The sequence below is a fragment of the Tupaia chinensis genome, unplaced genomic scaffold, assembly GCF_000334495.1.
Source record: "Tupaia chinensis unplaced genomic scaffold, TupChi_1.0 Scaffold000359_1, whole genome shotgun sequence".
Classification (NCBI taxonomy): Eukaryota; Metazoa; Chordata; class Mammalia; order Scandentia; family Tupaiidae; genus Tupaia; species Tupaia belangeri.
The window spans coordinates 2458511-2470557 of NW_006159855.1; the positions used below are offsets into that span (position 1 = coordinate 2458511).

At 40.8% G+C, this 12047-nt stretch overlaps 1 protein-coding gene across 1 annotated transcript in view; it reads right to left on the bottom strand.

Moving 5' to 3' along the window:
* Positions 1-12047, bottom strand: part of SEC11A (SEC11 homolog A, signal peptidase complex subunit) — a 36279-nt gene that overhangs the window by 13113 nt on the left and 11119 nt on the right. The window contains exons 3-4 of the mRNA XM_027773537.1: positions 10011-10120; positions 3064-3213 (exon numbers count right to left, since the gene is read on the bottom strand). Coding sequence (XP_027629338.1) covers positions 3064-3213; positions 10011-10120 — 260 coding nt within the window. The remainder of the gene's footprint in view (positions 1-3063; positions 3214-10010; positions 10121-12047) is intronic.

Sequence of the window (12047 nt, forward strand, 5' to 3'; positions counted from 1 at the left end):
GTATGCACTTGCCAAAGAGAGAGACAGAGAGGGAAAGTGGGAAATCACCCCTCAGGGGGATTAGCCATGTCACAATCCCTTCTCCATTCTCCTCCCAGGATCTTGAGCATGCACACACACGTGCCTGGAGTGATTTTCAAGCCACTCGGTCTGGGACTCAAACCGCGGTTGGCCATGTAGGAGTCCAGTGATGTAACTGCTATGCCATCTGCTGGTTGTAGCAAATGATAACTCTAGATACCACAATCCTCCAGCCTCTAGTAGTTTTTTTCCATAATGCCTGCTACCATGTCCACCACCAAATGATAATTCTAACGAAGTATTTCAGTCTCTCCAAAAGAAAAGAAGAGGGCCAGTCCTGTGGTTCAGTGGTTAAGGGAGCCAGATTCCACATGGCCAATCATGCTGGTCAAGTCCCAGACCCAGAGGCTTGAAAAGCATACCAGGTGCTTATGTATACCCAAAACCCTGAAGGGAAGAAGAAATGGAGGAAAAAAGAATGTTGGGTGAGCGTACCCCACTAGGAGATAACTTTCCACCCACACCTTGTGGTGAGCACATGTGCCCTCTGGCAGTAATTAAGAAAAAAAAAAAAAGGATCAGCCCTGGGGCTAGCAGGAAGTGTGGTGGTTGGGGTGCTGGACTTCCACATGGCTGACTGTGGTTCAAGTCCTGGATCTGATAGCTTGTTTTCTCACTCTCCTCCACCCTGGTCAAATTTAAAAAAATTAATAATAAGTAAAATTAAATAAGTAATTCTAAAAAAAAAAAAAAAAAAAAAGAATCAGCCCTGTGGCTTAGGGGTTGAGTGAGCTAGATCCTACATGGCTGACTGAATGGTTTGAATCCTGGACCTGGTGCTAACATGGACAAAAAAATCCACTTTGAGAATCTGGAAAACACTACCTCTATACTAAATAAACCTCTACAGTTCCAAATAAATTTTCAAAAATTTTAGTTATTCCTTCTTCAGTAGTAGAATGTCATTTTAAATTATAATCTTATAAATGTTCACTGAAGTCTGATTAAAAGAAGAGCAGTCACAGCATGTATTTCATCAATGGAAAAAAGAACTCCTTTTTCTGGAGAGGTTTTTGCTATAGGGCACGTGCACTAGCCCGAAAGACAGAGACAGAGAGACAGAAAGTGAGAAATCACCCCCCCAGGGGGGATGACCACGCCGCAATCCCTTCTCCTCCATTCTCCTCTTGCGATCCTGGGCATGCACACGCACCCAGCGTGAGTTTAAGCCACCAGCTCCAGGACTAGAACCGTGATCGACTACATGGGAGCCCAGTGACATAGCCATTATGCCAACTGCTGGTCCCGGGTCCCGGAAAAAAGAACTCTTCTAAACCAGAAAGTTTATAAGAATTTTAAAAGAATAATGGTTGACTTTTTTTTAAGTTTTTGCTATAGGGTACATGCTTTTGCTAGAGAGAGATGAAAAGTGAGGAATCATCCCCCGGGGGGATGGTCACACTGCAATCTCTTCTGCACTATTCTCAGGGCTCTGGGCACACACGCACATGTGCTTAGCATATTTTTCCAGCTGCCAGGTCCAGGACTTGAACTGTGCAAGTGGATATATGGGATCCAGCTGGTGTAACCTCCACGCCACCTGCTGGCCCCAATGATACTTTCTTCTTAAAATAGAGAAAACAAATGGTAAGAACAAGATAATGTTTATTTAGAGCTCCCTCAGGGTCAAGAACCTAAATCGCCCCCACTGTTTCAGTTTCCGTGTGTGTTCTCCAGGATGCCTCCCTCCCTCTTTCTTCATTTCTTCCTTCCCTTTCCTTTCCTTCTGAGAGTTTCCTTAACTAGAACTACTACAGACTTGGGAGGGGAGGGTGGGACATGTGTAGGTGGACAAGGATCACAGACTTAGAACACGAGGAGATCTAACTCAGAAATGGCCCAGGGGAGGCCGAAAGTTGGCTGGCTGTTATGCCCCACCTGTACCCCAAGTGACTAAAGGTTTCATCTGTGTCCTTTTAAAAATGTTCTTTCTCTTTCTTTCTGTCTCTCTTTCTTCCCTTCCTTCCTCTACGCTTCTCTTCCCTTCTTCCTTCCTTTCTTTCTTCTAAGATTTTTGCCATAGAGTGCACTCACGGCAGAGACAGAGAAAAACAGAGAAAGTGGGAAATCACCGCCAGGGGTATGGCCACACCACATGCACACACATGCACCCACTATGTTTTTGAAGCTATGAGCTCCAGCACTCAAACCGTGGAGTCAGCCATTTGGGACCCAGTGCCCCAACCAGCACGCTAGCCATTGGCTCTATCTGTGTCTTTCCTAATTCAGTAACTCAGATTTTAGAAATATTCCTAAACAATAACTCAGATTTTAGGAATTTTCTTTGCAATTTTTTTAAGTTAATAAACTTTTTATTTGAAATGTCTGTTAGATGCCTTAAAGATTTTTTTTGAAAGATAAGCACTACCTCATTACATTTATCAGAAGAATTTATTTAGGATCTTTGTTTTTTTCTGCTATAGGGTATGTGCGCTTGCAAAAGAAAGAAAAAGAGACAGAGAGAGAAAGCACCCCATCACCACCGCCACAGTGAACATGATCGTACTGCAATCTCTCCTCCTCCAGTCTCCTCTTAGGATTTTAGATATGCACACATGTGCACCTGGCATGTTTTTCGAGCTGCTGAGTCCAGGACTCTAATGGGGCCATCGGCCATGTGGAATCCAGTGCCTCAACCATCATGCCACCAACTGGTCCCTGGGATCAATCTTGAGTTTGGAATTATTATAGGGTTACTGACTGGTTGGAAAGTACAAGTGAACCAAAACAAGCAAGCAAACAAACAAACAAACAAACAACAACAAAACAACTCTGGAAAAACCTAGGGAAATAAATGAGTTAATAAACTACTATTTACAGATTTCCAAATATTCACCAAACCTTTAGATATTCATAAAAAAAGACTGTAAGAAAGGCTTAGGGGTTCTCTCCTCTTTCACAATCCTTACGTTATCAAAGTAAAATGCTACAAACACCAAAACAAAAATATTTAACCACAGAGAAGACACAGTCTGCACATACTTTTCATGAATCTTCAGGACTCGGTGCACTATAGGAATCTCTCTTCCTTCTATCCTAAAAACAACAATTTCTCCCACTCGTATAGGATCTTCGACTCGATTTGTTAGAAAGAGAAGATCTCCTCTATGAAATGCGGGTTCCATGCTGCCACTGTGGGGAAAAGAATATAAAAGCAAAGAGAAAAGTGTGAGATTAAATTTACTTGCAAAATTAGGTCCTCAACAAAATCACCAGAGGGGTCACCCCTGGAGTACATGCAGCACCTTAAGGATATCAACATAAATGCGTATTCTCAAAGCATGGTTTCTTCAGACTAATGAGCTATGCTAACGGAGTTTTTGAGTTATTAGCCTTCATTAATTAGTTTTGTCTCAAGCACTGCTATTCACAGGCGCTTACATTTTGAAAAGGGCAGTGTTACTAATTCTTTAACCTTTTAAAATTTCAAATGACAAACAGAATATAAAAGAATGAACTTTAAAAACTCTGCCCTTATTCTCACTTCATCTGAAAACACTAAACATATTCAAATATTCAAATAAGAATAGGATCATCCTCTGCCCTTTATAAAGATGCAGACCAAGACGACCTTATGAGTTCAACTCCGTTATGAAGGAAATACAATTCATCAAATCAAAGAATAGTCAGCTACAGAGATAACCCTGTGTTATCAATAAGCTTATGTATTTTAAAGAGAAATGAGAATAGTCAGTTACAGAGATAACCCTTGTGTTATCAATTTACTTATGTAACTTAAAGAGAAATGAGACAGAAAACTAAGGACTACAGTTTAAACCACCAGGTCCAGGACTCAAACCATGGTCAACTACATAGGAGTCTAGTGACATAGGCATTATGCCAATTGCTGGTTCCTTTTTCTATTTTATTTTTTTATTTTTTTATTTGACCGGGGGGGGGGGGAGGAGGGGAGTGAGAGAGCAAGTTGCCAGATCCAGGACTTGAATCATCTTTGGCCATGTGAGTCAAGCACCTCTTCTGGTGCTTGAATTACCAGACCACCTGCCGGCCCCAGTGAGACACACACTTCTACAGTGTCTTCTTACCACCCAACTGTCTTACTATACACTAAGTTCTAAAAAGGTTCTAAGATATTTGCATTAATTAATGAACCCTTCTTTATTTTATGAAGAAAGAGCCTATCAGTAAGGTTTCAGGACCTCAAACTCCAGTTTCCAGTAATGACACCTTTATTTTGGGGAAAAGAGGTAGGAAATAAAATCCAGTACAGGAATAATGACAAAGCCCCATCATTTCTACTTGAAGACGCTAGTCCTCCTATGAAGGGCAGTGGTTTCCAAGTTTTGCTGCACATTGGAACAAGCTGGGGAACTTCTTTAAAAAGTTATTTTTATTCATTATTATCTTTTTTTTTTTTAATTCAGAGAGAGAGAGAGAGGGAAAGTGAGGAAGCAACTTGCCAAGTCCAGGATTCGCACTGTGGCTGTCCACGTGGCAGTCCAGTGCCTTAACCAATATGCCACCTATTAGTCCCCAAACTGAGGATCTTTTCAAAAACCCCAATGCTGAGACCAGCAGTTAGTGTAATGGCTATGTCACTGAACTCCCATGTAGTCGACCGCGGTTCGAGTCCTAGACCTGGTGGCTTAAACTCACACTGGGCACGAGTGCGTGCGTGCCCAAGATCCTGAGAGAAGAAGGGATTATGGCGTGGCCATCCCCCCTGGGGGGTGATTTCTCACTTTCTATCTCTGTCTGTCTCTGTCTTTCTGGCAAGTGCACACGCCCTATAGCAAAAACCTCTCTCCCCCACAAAAAAACTCCCAATGCTCAGGTCACAGCCAAACCATTCACATCAGCATGTCTGGAGGTGGAAGGTAGGGCTTCAGTATTTTGTAAAGCTCCCCTGTGATTCCAATATGTAGCAACATTTGGAAACTATCACAAACATGGATTTGCAGTACACAGATGCTTACTCTAAAACTTTTCTTATAGTTCCTCATGAGGCAGTGAGTTAGCTTTTTCAGCAGATGTTCCGATGGAGCAGACAGAAGATGAAACACGTGTTTGACAAAAATATTATATAAGATATTCTATGCATAGTTTCCAAATTTACTTAGCTTGTTTAATTTTTTTAAAGAATCATTTATTTAACTTTATGTATGTATGTGTGTATGTATGTATGTATGTATTTAATGTGACCAGAGAGGGGACAGAATGAGAGAGAGAGGGTGAAAGTGAGAAAGCAAGCCATCAAGTCTGGGACTTGAACTGTGGTCAGCTATGTGGGAGTCCAGGGCCCTTAACCATCTTGCCACCTGCTGGCCCTGTTTAACTAATTTTTAATCATCAGTGTGTGTGCACTTGCGGGGGGGAGAGAGAACACCCCCCCCCCATGGGGTGAGGTCACTCTGCAATCCCTTTTCCTCTATTGTCCGCCCTGTTAGGGTTGTGGGCATGCATGCACAAGTTTCTGATAGGTTTTTCAAGCTCCCAGGGTTGGAATTAAAACCATGGCCTCGGGACCAGCAGTTAGCATAATGGCTACGTCACTGAACTTCCATGTAGCCGACCGTGGTTTGAGTCCCAGACCTGGTGGCTTAAACTTACGCCGGGTGCATGTGCGTGTGTACCCAAGATCCTGAGAGGAGAATGGAGAAGAAGGGGTTGCAGCATGGCCACCCCCCCGGGGGGTGATTTCTCGTTTTCTGTCTTTCTGGCGAGCACACACGCCCTATAGCAAAAACCTCTCCAAAAAAAAAAACAAAACAAAACAAAAAAACATCCCTCTTTGTAAACACGGATTCAAGGCAAATGAAAGGAGAGAAAAGTAAAGAAAAGGATGCATGTACAGAATTACCCCAATTATAAAAGAAATTACCCCAATGTGTAAAAGATACACATTTAAGGAGACTGAAATGTTAATAGTAATTATATCTTAGAATTATGGGTGACTTAGTTTCATCCAGATTTTTTTGGTGTGTTTTCAACATTTCATATAATAAAAATACATTAACTTTTTTCTTATCATAAAAGCATTTTCTTAAAGGTCACTACAACAGCCCAAGCTGGAAATGACAAGATCCTAAAATAGAACAGCAACAGGGAGAATAATTATTAAAAGGGTAGAATAGAGAGGAAAAATAACAAATTCGGTGGCCAGCTGGATATGACAAAAGGGGGAAATCAAGAACGGTTTAACACTGACGAATAATGACAGTCAACCGCCATGGCAGTGGCAATCACAGAAGTAGGAGAGAGTGGTTTCGAGAGAAGGAGAGGGGTTTCATTTTTATTGTGTAGAGTTTCAAGTGCCTGGTCAATTCCAGATGGAAATATCCAGTGCAGGATGAAAACAAGAGCCTAGACCTCAGGAAAGACAGTTGAATGAGAAATAAAAAGGTTTAGAAATGTAGATATAGATGGTAATTAAAAACACATAAAAATAACTGAAAAATCACACTATCTCCCATAAACATAAACAATTATTATGTCTTTTTTTTTTTAGAAGATCACGAGTAATAGGAAGACTTTTTTAGAATTATTTAATTTAATTTAATTTATTCATTCATTTATTTTAATTTGACCAGACAGAGAGAGAGAGAGAAAGTGTGAAAGCAAGCCGCCAGATTCAGGACTTGAACCATGGTCAGCCATGTGGGAATATCCAGCGCCTTAACTACCATGCCATCTGCTGGTCCCACAATTATTATGTCTTAATCCAAAACTTTTTTCAAAGTGGGAAAACACACACACACACACACACACACACACACACACAGAAATATGTAGTCAGGATGAGCTTTGTAGCCTGGTGTTTAAGTGAGCCAGATCCCACACGGCCAAAAATGTGGATCCAGTTCCTTACAGCTTGGAAAACATGTATACATGCATGTCCCCAAATCCTAACAGGATGGAGAAATGGAGGAGATGGAACTGCAACATGACCATGGCCCACTAGGGAGATGTTTTCTCCTTCTCCCTTTCTGTTTTTCTCTGTCAGTGCACATGTCCTCTGGCAATTAAAATAATAAAAACAAAAACAAAAACAAAAACAAAACATGTCCCATTGATGAGGGCTGGTCCCACAGAGCAGCAGCTACAGCCATGTAGAGGAAACTGGCTCTCACATGGTCAACCAAGGTTTGAGTCCTGGATCTAATAGCTTGAAAAACACACCAGTATATGTGCACATGCCCAAAAGGAGGAGGAGGAAGAGGAGGGGGAGGGGGAAGGACAGGAGGAGGAGGAGGAGGAGAAGAAGAAACAACTTAGGGGTCCAAATAATGGCACAGTGGTAAAAAGATGACACTCTGGGACCAGCAGATGGCATACTGGTTATGTCCCTGAATGGAGGATTGCGATGTGTCCATCCCCGAGGGGATGATTTCTCACTTTCTGTCTGTCTCTGCCTTTCTGGTGGGCACACACACCTTTTAACAAAAAACTCTTTAAAAAAAAAAAAAAAAAAAAGCTGACCCATATGGAAAGACTCGTGGTTCAAGTCCTGCTCCCTGAATCACTGAGTGCACACATGTCCATGATCCAGGGCTGGGTGAAGGCAGGGTGGACTGTGGATTTAGGACACTACAGATTTCTCATGGAAGAAAGGAGAGAGGGAGGAAAGAAGGAACTAAAAAAAAAAAAAAAAGAATAACCTGATGATATAAAATTGTTCATTGTAGCAGAAGTAGGCCACTTGCAGGACTATGACGATTTGAACAGGTCCTCTACTCTAATTCCCTGTGTACTCCAACATTCTCAGTTTAGACGCTGATTGTCCTTCAATATCACCTCTGAAAAGAACTAAATCTGAAATAATCCTGGAAAAATCTCTGAAAGAATCTTCCCTAGGTTCTCCCCACGCCTGTTCCCCACAGTGCTCATGGGTGTGGCTTCTCCTTCCGTTAGTGTGTGAACACTTCACAAACTGAAGCTTGCCACTGAATTTGAGTCTGCCTAGGAAATTAAGGCCACATAATTTTATAACCAGAGAGGTTCTTGGACATCATGTAGGTCTAGCCTTTGTTTCATAGGTGAGGAAACTATGGATCAGTGGATTAGTGACTTGCCCAAGGTTGTATTAAATAGTTAGACAATGAAAGAGTTAGAGACCCAAATCTCTATACTTCTAGAGTAGAACATTAAATACTTTCCCAGCTAATAAAGTCTATGCACTTCTTTGGATAGCTAAAATTAGTTATATTTGATCATCAATAAAGATAGAACCAAAGAAGCCAGGAGGTGGCACAGCAGTAAGGTAAGATGCTCTAGAGGCTGACCCACGTTGGAGGGCTCAGGGTTCACATCTAGAGACCTCCCTGGGTACACCAGACATGTGCAGGCCCATGGTCGGGGTGGGCTACAGTTGAAGGTGGATTTCAGGACCCTGTTGGGGTGCTATCTCTGTCTCTCTCACTCATGGAAGAAATACAAGGATAAACTTTAGAAAATAATAATAAAGGTAGGTAGAATTAAGGTATAAGCATAAGTAAGGAATATAAGTACGCAAGAAACTGAAGATCCAATGCCTTCAATCACTAATTGAAATTCAAAGTATACCAGAGTATGGCAATAAGAGTCAAATTCACCCTTTAAGAACAATGTTAAGTGTTCTTGGGACAAGCAGATGGCGTAATGATTATGTTGCTGGACTCCCATGTAGTTGACTATGGTTCGAGTCCCAGACTCAGTGACTTAAAATTCACACCAGGTGCAGCGTGCATGGCCAAAATCCCGAGAGAAAAATGGAGGAGAAGGGACTGCGACATGGCCAACCCCGGCCCCAGTATGATTTCTCACGTGCTGTCTCTCTGGCGAGCACATGTGCCCTAAAGTGAAAATCTCTCTCTCTAAAAAAAGTTAAATATATACAGTTTTCTTTTGCATACCAATCAAACCTCTGTAAAGTGGTTAAAAAAGTATAATATATTGGGACCAGCAGATGGAGTAATGGTTACATCACTGGACTCCCATGTAGTTGACCATGGTTCGCATTCTGGACCCAGCAGCTTAAACTCACGCTGGGTGCATGATGTGCGTGTGTGAGCGCTTAAGATCCCTAGAGGAGAAGGGAATGCGGCAAGGCTATCTCCCCCAGGGGGTGCAGGGGGTGGGGGAGCGATTTCTTGTTTTCTGTCTATCTCATTCTGCCTCTCTGGTGAGTGCATGTGCCCTATAGCAAAAATCTAAAAAAAAAAAAAAAAGTAATGTACTATTATCTGGACTGTCAATAATGTTAATGATTCAACTTATTTTATATTTATACTTTATTATCTCCAGAAAGGATCTGAGATGGCTTACCAAATTAAGCCCCAAATAAAACGGAACTATAATGATTCAATTAAATAACCAAGTGGTAATTATCCATAAATTAATTACTAAATTAGTCTTAAAATTACTAAGTACAGGAATGCAAAGTCAGAGAAGGAAGCAGGGCAAACAAAAAAAATGCACTATTATCTGTCACCTTCAGAGATGGTATTAATACCTTCAAAATCCCTGACGTCTACTTTAGAAGTGATATTTAAAGGTCAGCAGAAAAGACAGTAATTAGTGTTATTTCTGTACTGACACTGAGAACATGCTGCAGAAAAAATCTTTAATTTGTGGACTTACTATAAAATCTAATAAAGTTGCAACTAAATATCAGAACGGATTTGTCAAAGTGAGCAACAGTAAGAGGAGAAGTATATTTAAAAAATAAAGTACAATGAAACACTTTCTTTGGTGGGGGGAACAAAGCTCACATAGTAACCCTTTTATGAACAGGTCATGGGCCTTTTGGGTAACTGAACTAGAAGTGCCTAATGAGGTGAGACTTTTACATAGCTGACTAGTAACTATGTTTCTTCCATGCCCTCTTCTGGGAAAGAATAGTTTCTAAGTGACTGATAATACTAGTTATTCAATATCTTAAAAGCCATGCCATGCAATCCCATGCCTTGAGAAGAAAAATCAGTTGTTACCTGAGCACCACTACAATTGGACTTTCACTTCCAGTTATTACCATCAACCCCTTCCAGATCATTAGTGCTGAGGAGACAATCATTCCGAAATTTAGGACTTGATAATAAAGCTGTAAGAACAAAAGAGAAGAAATAAGAGCCACCATTACCCCCACTCAGGAAAGTATCAATTTAAAGGTTTTAAATAGTGCTATTAGGGTAGACGAAATCCTGAGCCATTCCTTAAAATATTGTAATAATTACAGCACCCCAGAGCAGCCCTCCGCTCACCTCAAGTACTCCACTGTTTTGTTGGCTAAAATATCAGCTGCATTAAATTAATAATGTATTACTTTCAGAACCATTCACACAAAATTTTTCATTTGAGCTTCACAACCATTCAGCTTAAATGTAGTCACACCCCTGCTACATACTAGCTGAGAGTAATCTAACTCTGTCTGATCTCTAGCATTTAGTTTTCTAAGATACTTATTCCTTAATAATCATGGTATAGTCTATGACATTTATCTCCATTCTCTCATGGAAAATGTATATTATGAAAAACTCTTCACGCTTTTTTGCACTTAAACATTAACTTGTACTTTCATGATCATTTCCACGAACTTTTTGAAGCCCCTCAGAGTATCAGAAAAAGTGTTATCTCGTTCTGATATTGGGCACAAATAAGATGGTAGCTACCTAACCTTTTATCATTTGGCCACATTAAGTTAACACATTAAGCAAGACGTTGTGACACTTGCATAATACCAACCTCTCAACTGATAGTCCTTTTCTAAGTGACCAGAACTACATTTTCTTTAATGCTCAAGGTAAACATAGAAGAGAATGTAATTAAAACCAATCAAAGCTTCATATATTACTCAGTAGGTATGATATGGAGTCTTGAGTATACTCTGTTTTTCTTTTTGGAAATAACATGTAGCACTCTACCCCAAAAGTCTTGTAACTAGAATAATCCACAAGACATTTTACAATCTACTCTAAATAACATATAGCAAGAAAATTTTAAAAACCTAGGATAGAAAATTCAGCAAACTAAGGACGAGCAGATGGCGTAATGTTTGTATCATTGGACTCCCACGAAGTCAACTGTGGTTCAATTCTCGGACCCAGTGGCTTAAAACTCATGCCAGGCATGTGTGCATGCATGCCCAAAGTTCCAATAGGAGAATGGAAGAGAAGAGACTGCGGTATGGTCATCCACCCTGGGTGGTGTGTGGGTGTGATTTCTCGTTTTCTGTCTCTCTGTCTCTCAGCAAGTGTATGTACCCTATAGCAAAAATCTATTAAAAAAAAAAAAGAAAAAGAAAAAGAAAATCCAGCAAAATAAAAGACAACAATTATTTTAAATATTGGATCCACATAAAAGTCATGATGTATTTTTTCCTACATTTTTCTATGCATAAATGCATCACGACTTTCATGATGATCCAATACTATAATTAACAGGCTGCACTTCAGGGCATAACTATGACCTGAATATTTATCTTATTATTTTTAAATAAATATTTATTTCACTGTATTTATTATCATTATTTAATTTGCCACAGAGAGACAGAGTAAGAGAGAAAGTGAGAAGTCAAGACACCAGGTCTGGAACTCAAATCGCAGTCAATAATGTAGGAATCCAGCACCTTAACCACCACACCACCTGCTCCAGCAGCAGCAGCACACCACCTGCAGGCTCCAGTTATCAATTCTTAAAAAGTATATTTTCAATTCAACACACAGGATATATATATTTTTTTTTTTGGTGAGAGGTTTTTTGCTATAGGGCGCGTGCGCTCGCCAGACAGACAGAGAGAGACAGAGAGACAGAAAGCAGGAAATCACCCCCCAGGGGGGATGGCCACGCCGCAATCCCTTCTCCTCCATTCTCCTCTCGGGATCTTGGGCACGTACGCACACGCGCCCGGCGTGAGTTTAAGCCACCGGGTCCGGGACTCGAACCGCGGTCGACTACGTGGGAGTCCAGCGACATAGCCATTACGCTAACTGCAACACACAGGATATTTTCATAGAAATCGGACTTCTAGC